Below are 14,161 nucleotides of genomic sequence, written 5' to 3'. Positions count from 1 at the left end.
CAATTAATATCTGGCAAAAAGACGCCACCTAGAGTTTCAGAATAAGATATACCGAGGTCACATTACTTACATCAGAGATCTGTTCCATTCTGTGGGCAGCAGTTCTACACATATATTTGCTGCACTTCTCCTTCTACACCACATCGTACCTCCTTATATCCCAATGTTCAACATAAACAGCCCATGCTTCTATCTCTATAGAATTAATTTCATGTGTGAGCAATGCCTCATGATAAGCCTACTGCTCTTACACTGATATTAGGGATGTTGTGGTCAGTAGGATGATACTTATTATTAAGACAGCCAGGCACTACCTGCACTAAGAAAACTTGGTGTTTATCTTATCATGCCACAGCCAGTCATGTTATAGCGGTTGGCCCGCCCATGGTATCTGCATTAGAGTAAAATATTGCATTTATACAGGTGAGCATCCGTACTGGCTCCATAATAGCTAAGTTATGTAGATATACTCTAAAACTTTTCTGTAATATTACTATTTTAATGTGTTCTTCTCAATCTCAATTGCAGGTAGTGCAGAATATTCTGGAAACTGAGCGAAGCTATGCAAAAGAACTTCAATTACTTCTGACCTCTTACCTCAGGCCTCTTCAGTCATATGATAAGTAAGTTAAGTGGCTGCTTTCACTGACAGCTGCACCCTTTATTTGGGCTTGGTACAAGTCCTGTTTAACTAGAACATTCTATCATACAGTAGTGGAACTACCATTGGTGCGGCAGGTGCCGTGCACCGGGGCCATGGAGATAATGGGGCACGGTGGATGCAGAGTGTCTGGGCCCCCGGTTTCCTCCTCTCCACCTCCCTGGACCGGGGGCCACAGCTCGCTAGTTCCGCCTTTGCTATAATGTTCCATTTTTTTCTTCCTGAAATTGCATGAGGTACTTTCATTTGGGCATTGGCCATTATTTGTTAAATAAACAATAGTGGTGGTGTTGCAATAGCAGACTGTATTGAACATGTAATGCAACTTTAAAAATCCACCCTTGAAATGGGGATCATTCTCTAAGGGCTCGTTCACATGAGCGCCAATGTAACAAAAGGGAGATGGAAAAATGCTTGTGGAACGTTAGGTACGTAAGCCTACCCCTGTGAAAACCTTAGTAATAAAGCATGATGAGAGTCTTTGTTTCGCTTTCTCAGCTGTCTGTTGATAAGTCATGGATGCTGTTATAGATATTACATCTTCAAGATTACTATTTCTCTAGTTAATAACAGATTCACAGAACTCTTTCTCCCGGGCTGCCCCCCTCCACTGGAGCGATCTCCCTCATTCTGTCACACTAATCCCTATTCTGTGCAGCTTTAAACATGCATTGAAAACCCACCTGTTTATAAAAGCCTACCAGCCATTTGCTTATCCATTTCACCATGCTTGGTTACCTCACCCTTTCTCATCCTCCATCTCTCCTCTTGCCCCAGATCCGCTTCACCGGTCACCCCTTGTGTCTACTGTCTGTCTGCCCTTCCCTTTAGGTTGTAAGCTCTTATGAGCAGGGCCCTCTTGCTTCCTGTTTCACTACCTATAACTTTTGCTCCATCTGCTCTGCCCACCTCCTCCATGGGCTTTGTGTCCCTTGACTCCACTCTTGTTAATCTTTGCACCTCTTTTGGTGGCTCCTAGCTTGTTAGCTGAACCCAGACTTTTGGGCACAGGTTCTCAGCTTGTGCCGAATATACCCTGCGCCACCTTCCCCTGCCAGTCTTTCTATACATGGGTACTACTAGCTGTGCTGAGAGCTTTAAGAGTTACGGTATTACTCCATTTGTTGTACTGTTCTGTTATACCTTGTACGGTCTTATTGTTATCTGCACGGAGCTGCAGACAACTTGTGGCGCCCTATAAATAAAGCCTAATTTATGTTTTTTATATTTACAAAAATGTAGTTATGTATATATGTTGTATATTTGCATTTGAAAAACCAATAATAAGTTAATATTATATCCAATTCTATCCAATTTGCACATCATGACAAACAAAATCCAAAGAAATAACATCTACAAAGCGCTATGTGACATAGTTTATGTAATGTAGACCAACAGAAACATAGAATTTGATGGCAGAATCGAACCGCATGGCCAATCTAGTCTGTCCATTTTTTATTAACCTATGGTAACATCAAACCATATTTGGTCTTTTAATTTTTATAAGAGTATCCTTATGTCTATCCCAAGCATGTTTAAACTGCTCTACTGTATTAGCCTCTACCACCTCAGATGGGAGGCTATTCCACTTATCCATCACCTTTTATGTGAACTAGTTTTTCCTCAGATTTCCTCTGAGCCTTCTTCCCTCCAGTGTCAGTGCATGTCCTCATGTTCTAATACTTCTCTTCCTTTGAAGAATGTTTCCCTCCTGTACCTGGTTAAAACCCTTGATAAATTTGAAAGTTTCTGTCATGTACCCCCGTTCCCTTCTCTGCTCCAAACTATACATACAATGGCCATGCACCATTTTAGTTGCCCTTCTTTGTACAGTCTCTAATGTCTTCTGGAGATATGGCCTCCAGAACTGATCACAGTATTCTAGATGAGGCCAATGACCTATACAGTGGCATTATTACTTCTTTCTTTCTGCTACTGATTCCTCTTCCTATGCAACCAGCATCTGACTTGCCTTCGTCATTGCTTAGTTGCATTTCCTACCTGCCTTTGAGTAACCTGAAATAGTGATTCCTAGATCCTTTTCCTCCTCAGTAGTTTCTATTATAGTGCCATTAGTACTATATTAAGCCTTTGGGTTTTTGAGACCCAAGTACATGATTTTGCATTTTTGGGCATTAAACTGTAGTTGCCAGTCTCTTGACCATTCCTCTAGTCTACCTAGATCATCAGTCATTAGTTTTCCCCCTCCTGTTGCGTCTACCCTGTTGCATATCTATGTGTCATATGCAAAAAGGCATACTTTCCCTTTCATACCATTTGCAATGTCACTGATAAAGATATTAAAAAGCACTGGTCCCAGTACAGATCCTTGGGGTACTTCACTGGTAACCTTTCCCTCCTGTGAATGCACTCAATTTGCTAGAGCTCTATTTTCTATCCTGCAACCAAGCTACATCTGTGCACCCCCCCTTGATCTATTACTTTAGTCACCCAGTCAAAAAAGTCAAGAAGTTTTGTTTGACATGATCTCCCCCCAGTAACTCCATGCTGTTTGGGATCCTGTAAGTTACCGGATTTGAGATATTCTACACTGTTTTTTAAGACTGTTTCCATCAATTTCCCTACTACTGATGTAAGGCTCACTGGTCTGTAGTTGCTGCCTCTTCCTTGCTTCCACTTCTGTGCAGTGGGACTACATTTTCTTTTTTCCAGTGCTTTGGAATTACTCCTGTAGCTAGTGACTGATTGAACAATTCTGTTAATGGTGTTACCAGCACCCCTTTAAGCTCTTTTAGTATCCTTAGATACCAATGTATTAGGTATGCATCAAATTCATAGTTTTGTATTTCAAACTCTTTTACAGAAGATTCTGTTGAATACTGACCTCAAATTTACATAAAAATTTAGCATGGAAGGGACAAATAATAGCATGTTATCCATAATCGTGTAACCTGAAAGCAATAACTCTGTGTCCTTGTCCTGCCTAATAAAATGGCAAGAAATCAGAATTTATAGTGGGTTTACAGAAACTTCCTTAAAAATAAAATAAGTGGTCCCATTTCAGAGCTGGTCATAATATTGTATTGCTGTTTAAAAACTCTACATAGCTCTTTTAACATCAAATATGCTGCAACCTATGGCAACCAATATAATGTTTTGCTCTCTATTTATAATTTGTATTAGAAAATGTGTTAAAGTTTAATTGGCTGCTATGGGTTGCAGCACATTGCACCATATTTGGTCGGGGATGCATTATAGTGTTAGCTCTTATCTGTAGATAACCGTAATACAGGTATATACGTCTCAGTGGAGGAGCGCAGGATATTCAGTATTAATGATGCTTATTTGCTCAGAATTAGCTCTTACAAAAGCTGTTACACTACACACACTAGAAAATAGTAGATTTTATGCACTTTACATGGGTCTTTTTTCCTTTTTATACAGTTTTACAATACCCCATCTGGCAGAGGGTAATCCAGCCCTCTGCCCCTTTAACCATTTAAGGTTGCTTCCTTAACTAACATGAATGTTCAGTCTGCGACATGAGCTTAATTTAACATTACTCAGTGGCAGTCGGGTGTGTTTTTCCCCTGTCCACTCACTGCCTGGCTGAGGAGGGTTCAGCTCCCTCTCCACTATGGCTCCCCTAAGTCTGGGCTGGGAAATGTAATCTTTAAATGCTCTGCCCAAACTAATTTCTAGAATCCTGGGTATGTTTGCCCGCTCTCTGGAGCAGTTCCGGCATGTATGTGGCACTGGACCACAGAGCAAGGATCCAGTCTCCCTGCTGTACGTACTGAAGTCCTCAATATTGGGGCACTTTACCTCCTGGGACGCAATCGATCAAATGAATCCAGGAGGCGCTATTAGAAGTCCCTCTGGTGTGGCAGCTCTGCGGCTAGCACTTGGGCTGACGTGCCGTGGCTTGTCCAGTGTCGCCTTCCTTGGGATCTCCACTGGAACAACAGTACTTGCTACACTCCAGATTCTGAGAATGGGAACTCTAGTGAGATAACAATGCAGCCGAAGTTGCCTTTGTCACCACTGGACAGGGTGATTTCATTATCTAAAATCTTTTTAAAATTATTTTGAAGTAAAAGTACATTTTTACACATAGGCGAACTGCAGCATTGCCATTGTAACTTGAACGTCACTTGCAGCCTGTTCGAGTAGGAGGAAGGGGTTCTGCAACACTCTACTATTGGAATCTGTTTGTTCTATTTTTAACTTATGAAAATCACATTTTCGTCAATGTTGTATTTTGAAGTCCAAAATGTGAACTTCTTTTTGTTTAATATTGATGGGTCCCCACTTCTCTGACCAGAACTTTACTTCCTTAATGCAGTTCACTGCAAATACAAAGTTTGCTGTATTACTATTATGCTGCCTGACTGCCCCCTCCTCACTTGAGTAAAATTGCTGCTGTCTGCTACCATTAACTAGAGCAAGCCTTAGTCCACCAGTGTGCCTGTCAACTGCTACTTCCGAGTAGGTGGGTGTGTATTGCAGAACGCCTGACCTCCTGCTTATGGTCAGTCCAAGAACATCTGGGGGTATATTTACTAAACTGCGGGTTTGAAAAAGTGGAGATGTTGCCTATAGCAACCAATCAGATTCTATTGTATCATTTATTTAGTACATTCTGCAAAATGACAGCTAGAATCTGATTGGTTGCTATAGGAAACATCTCCACTTTTGCAAACCAGCAAATATACTCCCTGAACTCACCAGTTAGACTTTGTTTTATAATTCTGAATTCTGTCTAGTGATCGGACAAAGCAATATTTTTCTTATTTCAGCAATGTTCAGAGTCTCCATAGTATTTTAAGTAGGAAACGGAAGAAAAAAATTACAAAATACTTATACAAATACATTTTGCTTTTCAGATTGAGTGCTGGAGACATTACTTCATTACTAGGAAATTTTGAGGAAATCTGCACGTTTCAGCAAATGCTATGTCAGGCATTAGAAGAATGTGCAAAGTAAGAATCTATAGCAGATATCGGCCAATTCTTTGTGCCATTGTTAGATTCTTTCCATGACCTAACTACTATGCCGTTATAGTAGCATAACGTACAGACAGTGTATCACGGTGTACAATGGTATATTTGACAAAGCATCACACACTAATAACAATAATGTTAGCTTTGATTTACTTACTAAAGCTATCAGTAGTATATATACTTGAAACTATATGTATTGTATTTTTATAGAATTATTAATGTTATTTTTGAATAAATCCTAAAGCAGTCTGGTAGTGTGATCAGAACATCCTGGTACTGTCATTTCTTTTTGCAAAGTATATATGTATAAACAATTCTTAGATTTATCCACAAGATGTCACTGTCTTATTTATTAAGCTGAGGTGTAGTAGTCATTACAATTGGCAGTGCAGGAACTTTGCAGAATGCTAAAGCTAAAAGATATAGGTGAAATAAACGGCTTCCATTAATATTGGCATATGTCAATCATAGAAAGTTATCAAATTTGTTAAGTTTGAATTTGTAGTGCAATTAAATGTTGTAATAAATACTTAATCTGTATTCTACAACAATTTGGGGGAGGGGACATGAAACTTTGACATAGCCGAGTGGGATTTTGATTGTTGACCTGAATTTTGGAAGTGTCAACGGAGGAAACCACACATTTAGGTATAGACACTGCATTTAAAAATAAGTGCTAGAAATGTCTGCTCTTTAGCAGCAAGGGCTTATGTTGGAAACTGGAATATATTTCAATAAATGCACATTCTATTGAGCTGTCTGATTATGTTAATGTATATGAACATTTTCCTATTACAGGGTATCGGAAAATCATCAAAAAGTTGGAGGCTGTTTTTTGAGTTTTTTCAATCAATTTAAGTGTCTCTACTTAACATACTGTGCAAATCACCCTACAGCTGTTAATGTTCTCACTCAGCACAGGCAAGTATCATGACCACATTCAAAACTTGGCCAAAGCAATATTTGGCAAAGAAATATAACTGTATAATATGGCTGTGCACATGAAATAAGTGTTATATAAATTACTTTCGATAAATCGTAACCTGTGTTTAAATATTTTGCATGTCCTTCTTTGATGACTTTAAAAAACAAGGGCAAGAAAAACAAGTGCTGTGTCACTCTGACATGCTGTCTGTGGTTTTACATTGTTTTCAATCCACAAGCGATTTTTCTTAATTTATCAAAATGCTGCACCCAGCGTTTTCCCAGCGACCTCTGTTATTAGTTACTAGTGTCACAGGCTGTCCCTTTAAATCAGCGGTTAGCAATGTTTTTTGTTTTTGTTTTTTTGCATACCACGTAACCACTAAGGGATCAGGTCAAGTACCACTTAAGTCTTAGATAAAAAATAACCTGGCAAGACGTAAAAAACCGCATGTATTGGTAGCAAAGTTAATGTGAATGTTGGGCCTGGACTCTGGAAACTAGAATTTGCATGTCCGGTTCAGTTATAGTTTAGTTTTAGTCAAAGAACAGGCTCAAGGTTTACTTTTGTCTGATGTTTGATTCATCATAATCAGTTATTTATATAGCGCCACTAATTCCGCAGAGATGTACAGAGAACTCACTCACATCAGTCCCTGCCCCATTGGAGCTTACAGTCTAAATTCCCTAACATACACACACAGACACAGATAGATTAATTTAATAGCAGCCAATTAACCTACTAGTATGTTTTCAAAGTGTGGGAGGAAACCGGAGCACCTGGAGTAAACTTAAGCAAACATGGGGAGAACATACACACTCCACACAGATAAGGCCATAATCTGAAATCACCAAACATTTTTCAGGTTTTTATTTTTTAAACGATTGAGTTTTTGAAGATCACTTTCATTTTCAGCAACAAAGTGTACCAAATTTGTGAAAGACTGTAATTTTTTTTTGTCACACTCCTGTGGTGCTTCTGATTGCTTGAAAAAGCGGACGGCGAATCGTACGTCGGGAAGTTGGACGTCATTCGTGATGTCACAGACCCAGAAGTAATGGCTGTGATGGCTATTCAGCCCTGAATCTCGACATTGTCCGTATATATTTTTACCCTCTTTTATGATTATGAAAGCTACTTAGCCCTATAATTTAGGAGTAGAATGAGCAGGCGATTTCAGTATGGGTGATTCTGCTCACAGCAACATATAGGAAGATGATTTGCGGAAGAGACTACTTACCTCTCTTGGTCCAAAATATTTTAATGTCCAAGATTGTCACTAACAATGGACATAGAATAGAATACAATTTTAGCACATTGTACCTTTATCGGATGCTAGTAATCTCTATTCACCATATTAGCGTATAATTTAAGAATACTACAATCTGATATCCAATTATATATTCTATTTTGTATGATATTATTTCAAGTAGAACATACATACTTTATAAGCAAAGAGTGGTCTAAAGATATTTTAGTCCAAACAATCTAAACCTGTACTTAAGTTAGTGTGATACAGTGGGGATACAGTGGTAGCTGATACAAATAGCACATTATCATGTATTGAATGAAGAATACTACTATCCATTTATTATATCAACTCTTCGACTCCAAGATAATCTATCAGTTGAGTTTATAATAATACATTAAAGGTAGATCATGGTTAGGATTCCTGTTTCATATATTATATGAACGGGATCCTTTAAACTATATTTGGAGGCTCGTCTTTTTATTCCTACAACCAGTGGCGGGCTGGCCCAGGGGGCAGCGCCCCCCCCGGGCCGCTGGGTCAGACTCCTATTAGGGCCGGGGGGTAGGCCGGCCGGCCGCCCCCTGGATGCAAAAAACAGTTTCTCTCCCCCCCCCCCCCGCGGCCGCATCCTATGTCATCAGATGCGGCCGCATCACGTGACAGGGGATGCGGCCGCGTCATCAATGACGCGGCCGCATCCCCTGTAATATGATGCGGCCGCCTGTGTGCCCCTCGGCCATCCCTCTCCCAGCCCGCGCCTGCCTACAACCCCAACAGTGTTTAATTGAGGGCGGCCGTTACCTAAGGATTTGATGGTTTTAATTCAGCACACTTTTTTCTATTTTCTTTCTTATTTTAATATTTCGCCTACAGTATAATAAAGGCTTTGGCCCATATATGTATTAACACTTTAATTATAATTATCAAGATTCCAGTGAACTGGAGTGCCTTAGGCTAGTTTGCATTCCAACTCTGTTTCTCTGATATACTTTTGCTTCTGATCAGGGCCATCTTAACAACATTATGGGCCCCCGGGCAAAGCAGTGCACCGGGGCCCCTAGATATAGATATATAGATGTATACAGATATAGATAGATAGAGATAGATAGATGTACTTGCTCAGTGACCCTTGTAGGTTTTTTTTGCAGGCTTTTTTTTTTTTTTTTTTTTTGCAGGATTATTTATTCTCATTAAGAGCCCTGCCTATGGGGCCCCCTTGCCCATGGGGCCCCCGGGCAGCTGCCCATCGTGCCCAATGGAAAAGATGGCCCTGCTTCTGATTGCTTCCAGTATTGTGGCCATAGAATTTAGTGGGCTGGGGAGGCGGACTAGGCTGGGTGAGTGGAACACTTGTATGTCCACTGTGGGTGGATTGGAGATGAGGAAATCTCCGCTGTGTATTGGTGCTATGAGCTCACTGCATCTATGTCCTTCCAGTATAGCTGTCATACTACTGTGTACCACCCAACCTTACTCTATGTGCCACCCGTGTTAAGGACGGCTGCTGTCAGTCATTTATTTCTTTTAAAAAATGATATATTTTTAAAAGCGGAGTAAAATTGTCTGTGTGGCATAGTTTTAAGGTGTTCATAGGCAAATGTGGCTGGTTTATTTAAGCAGATATACTTATATGGTCAAATCAGACAAATCCGTTCTTTCAACACTCTGGATCCCACGTGGCTCTCCTTGTCCCCAGTTTGATGATGAGAGTGCACACTGTGAGTCAGTGGTCATCATCAGATGTATTTCCTGGCAGTCCCATTCAACAACTGAATGTTACCTATGAAATGTTTGTTGGGTTTGACAGTTGTGTTTACACACACTGAGATTTGCAGCCACATTGGTCTACAATGACCTATTTGGCAGTCACAATTGCAGCCTGCATGGGTGCTTCGTTTGGTCTTGAGGAAACTATTTATTTTATAAAATAGGTATGACCACCGACCAGTAGTCACGGGATTAATAGTGTGGTCCAGGAAGTGTGTTTTCACTCTGCACATCTTACCTGCCCATACCATTATCATAAATATATATAAAGCAGTAAATGAAATCACATAGAACAGTATTCCATGTTATCCATCTTGCATTGAAGACAAATATGGACATGGATTTCTTTTATAATGATCACGCGTGTATTTTCTCCCAGGGATTCATATAAATATTACCCTTGAGTGAATTACTGTATCAGTAAGAGGTCTTGCTGGTCTCTCTCATTCCTTTTTTGCCTTTAATAACTATGCTGCCTAGTAACTGCAATGTTCTTTGTTTAGTGATGAATTGGAAAAGTTTATGGAATCTCAAGGAGCAGCTAGCCCGGGGATTCTGATGCTGACTACAAGTCTCAGCAAGCCCTTCATCAGACTAGAAAAATATGTCACTCTTCTTCAAGAACTGGAAAGACATATGGAGGTAAATGTGGCTTTTGGCTCCTGCGGTTATTGAAGTACAACTTTCAGCATGCATTGTAAGCAATACTACATGATAGCAACTTGGATGTGTGAACTTCGTTTCATATGGAGGTGACATTTGACCCCTACAGCCTTCAGTTTTATAGGAGCCTCACATCATTACTTTGTGCTTTTGAAGGACCATGATTCTTCCGCTATTAAACTCCTAGGGGTTTATTTGCTAAACTGCGGGTGTGAAAAATTGGAGATGTTGCCTAAAGCAACAATCAGATTCTAGCTGTCATTTTGTATAATACACTAAATAAACGACAGCTAGCATCTGATTGGTTGCTATAGGCAATATCTCAACTTTTTCAAACCTGCAGTTTAGTAAATATTCCCCTTAGTCTGTAGCTTCCTTATATCCTCTGTTCCCTTTCTCACATAGTTACACTGACTGAGTGGACAGGTCAGTTGTCTCCCACAGAGTCAGTACACGTGTCACCTGAAATACTCTGTGCTGCAGTTAACGTTCCAATGATTGATTTATCCAAACCCTGCCCACTTCAAAACTGGGGAGACACAGATAGGCAGGAGATGAAGAGTAATAACAAAAAGGTCATCTTGCTCTGGTCACAGATTTACTTTACCTGCTGTAAAAGGATAATGAGAATAAGAAGAGAGTTTGCCATGTTTATTTAATAACTCAAAATATCATATACTGGCAAATAGTGGGGAAACACTATAGGTTAATTGACCCTAGTCTGTGTGTCTGTGTGTGTGTGTGTGTGTGTGTGTGTGTGTGTGTGTGTGTGTGTGTATGTATGTGTTAGGGAATTTAGATTGTAAGCTCTTATGGGGCAGGGACTGATGTGAGTGAGTTTTCTGTACAGCGTTACGGAATCAGTAGCGCTATATAAATAGATGATGATGATGATGAAGCACTGAATACGGGTATAAACTCTGCCATTTAAGAGTGCTTACACGGTAGAATTTGGCAACTTTTACAAATACTCATATGGCACCTTCCTTACGTAGCTTTAACCCATACTAACAAAAATATTAAAGGAATTATTCTGATTGCAATTGGTTACAGCACATTTGTGCTGTCTGCACCACATTGTTAATGGGAATTTCCTAATTCCAGTTAACTGAATTCATGGATATGAATCCTCCCTCAACTTTTACTAATAACATAGATTTTTTTTTATGTGGTTCTTCTGTTCTTTTTAGCCCTGGGGTGGGGGGGTGTCTACAAGAAGAAACAGAAACATAAAGGAAACGGGAGGATATGCCAATAATCTAAAGTTCACCTCAAGGTAGTAGCCGTCTTTAAAGAAGCCCCTATGCCTTTATATGATCTTATATCTGCTATTTTAGACAGTAAAATATATTGCATATGCACTGTTTTTATGTTCAAGTTCCCAACAAAATTCTAAATATTTAGTGCTTGTTGGTATGGTCTATATTTTCTTTTCTTTATGCATCGCAGTAAAAGCCATTGAACAGGTTGTAAAACGATGCTAACGTTTGCGGTTACTAGCAGCTACATCAAGTAGTTTACCTTTAGGCTTTTTTTAAATGTCCGTGACCCGTATTTCCCAAAACACTACATTGTACCCTTCCCTTCACCCCTACTACAGAAGAAACAGCATCACTTCAGGGAAGTGGAAGACACCCTCAAGTGGCAAGAGGAGGTAGTGCAAGCATCAGTTTTTAATCACTCCACAGCAGCTAAAATGACAAAACGTGTCAGTGTATGAAAGCCTTGTATTTTATTATTAATGTCTTCGTCCATTGAGATGCACTATAAGCGAAATTATGGCAGATTAGCTGTAAATAACAAACCATGTTAGCTAGCCCTTTGGGGGAAAAAATGGTTAACACGGTGAGTAAGTTCAACAAATAAATAATAAGCTGCTGTTGTAAGAAATAAGTCAATAATCAAGTAAAAATAAATGTATTTAATTATTCTTTCCCTTTACAACATTTGTTATTACCTGTATATTACACAGGACAAAGGATTTGCTTTTTCAACCATTAGAAGCTTCTAGGTAATAATTTGCAAACAGCCATAGACTATTTACATAGTAATTGATGCATTTTTGGTGTGTATATTGGTGCAGGGTAAATCAATATAGGACAGATTGGACTATTGAATGAAGATTGCACAGCTGAGTGTGACCATGTAGAATTAATTGTAATATTCAGCTGCTGCAATTCAACATAATGACAGTAAACATGTTAAGTATATACATTTAGTCTAGCAGGACAGTTAGTCTTATCAGTCAATGAATAAGATTGGTTCTGGAGAATGTTTATATGTGACAATAACCTGTAACCCCCTGTTTTCCAGGTGGGTGGTATCAGTGTATTATCTCATCAAGATCTATTTCTGTAAGACTCCTGGGTCAGGCTTGCTGACCTCGGGCCTCAGTGGGTGTATCGGTAAACGGGCACCTCTACGTGTGCAGGTGTAATTATAGCACAGCAGATGTTGCAGTATAAAGTGATGATTGTTTCATTAAATATGCACCAGACAATCTCTCTTGATGAAGATAAATTAGGTAGGACTGTTATTCACAAAAACAAAACAGAAAGTGCTGTGAAGCTAGTTATAGAATAACCATGTCTCTCCAGTAAATGCCTATAGAACACTTCATTTGCAGAGTAAAATTAGTTTTATGCGTTCAAAAAAACTAAAATAATAAGAACTAATATAGAACATTACGGAAGTTCGTAAGGCAAATAATTAAATCAAATAGAAACAGACAAATAATATAGCATAAATACACACCACTTATAGAACAGAAATGTATAAAATACATATAAATATGAGTATATAAATTGGTGAGGGCTTAAATGATTGTCCAAGTACCTTGAATATATACCAAAAGTATGCAAAGCATGTGAAAGAAAAAAATATATAGCAACTCTTCTCCGGACTCTTGCTAACAGTTCTTTAGGGAGAAATATCCCAAATATTCCTCCCCCCTGGGGGTCTCCCTGTCTTCCGCGCCCTCCTTCTTGGGCCCCGTCGTTTGCGGATCCTCCCTCCCCCTTCCCCGCCCTCTCTAGCTGTGCATTGAGCGTACTGAGTTGCTGTGTTTACTGTACTGTGCTGTCTCCCATTGTATTGTGATTTTGTTTGTCTCTGTACGGCGCTGCAGATGCCTTGTGGCGCCTTATAAATAAATATTAATAATAATAATATTTCAAAATGAACCTTGCAAAACGAATCCTATTCCTCACATCCAAGAGTGTATGAGTTGTCCTTGATGGAGTATCCACACAATTATCTCTTCTGTTCGATTAATAAAAAAGTCCATCTAGAATGAATAGATACAAACAGACTACTTACTGGTACGAAGTTCTTATAAACCCTCCAGAGGGATTGACAATCTAAAGTACAGATGAAACGTACTTCCAGACGCCACCACAACTAGTGGATATGGTGAGTATAGTGTTTCTTCACCACTCGGTGTCTCGTCCGGTAGGTGTAACTTCTTAAGAATCTGGTGGAAATAAAAAGAGATGACGAAAGTTCCACCAGAATGAAGGTGCTTGCATAACCAAACCTCAACGCCCACAACTCCGATATACAGCTGACGTGTTTCGTCCCATCTATCCTAGATAGATCCTAGAAGATATATATATTTTTTTATTGTTTAACAAATCCATTGTCTACTAGCACCGAAGGTGACCCCCCTAGGGGTCTTAGTTAGGACTGTTATTCACATCTTTCAACTACACACTCAGTTATTTCAGGCAGTACAGTTCCTTAACACAAGAGATGACATTCTTCCATAGTGGCGCTGTCACTCACTTCTCTGCCCTTGTACAGTTGTGGTCACCTACACTTACCCGCTTCCACTGGGTACTGATTCACATCCTTTCATCCTCTACATGGGAATCTAGCAAGTGCAGTGTCAGACCTCACTGCATCTCCCAGAGTGAACTCCCAAACCCACA

General features: G+C 39.6%; 1 protein-coding gene across 1 annotated transcript in view; it reads left to right on the top strand.

Moving 5' to 3' along the window:
* Nucleotides 1–14,161, top strand: part of ARHGEF6 (Rac/Cdc42 guanine nucleotide exchange factor 6) — a 76,115-nt gene that overhangs the window by 19,557 nt on the left and 42,397 nt on the right. Inside the window, exons 7-10 of the mRNA XM_075187296.1 lie at nucleotides 529–623; nucleotides 5,509–5,604; nucleotides 6,424–6,546; nucleotides 10,073–10,211. Of these exons, the coding sequence (XP_075043397.1) occupies nucleotides 529–623; nucleotides 5,509–5,604; nucleotides 6,424–6,546; nucleotides 10,073–10,211 (453 nt within the window). The remainder of the gene's footprint in view (nucleotides 1–528; nucleotides 624–5,508; nucleotides 5,605–6,423; nucleotides 6,547–10,072; nucleotides 10,212–14,161) is intronic.

Source organism: Mixophyes fleayi, chromosome 9 (assembly GCF_038048845.1).
Source record: "Mixophyes fleayi isolate aMixFle1 chromosome 9, aMixFle1.hap1, whole genome shotgun sequence".
Lineage (NCBI taxonomy): Eukaryota > Metazoa > Chordata > Amphibia > Anura > Limnodynastidae > Mixophyes > Mixophyes fleayi.
The sequence above is the reverse complement of the archived record's forward strand: the minus strand, read 5'-3'. Positions and strand labels throughout refer to the sequence as shown.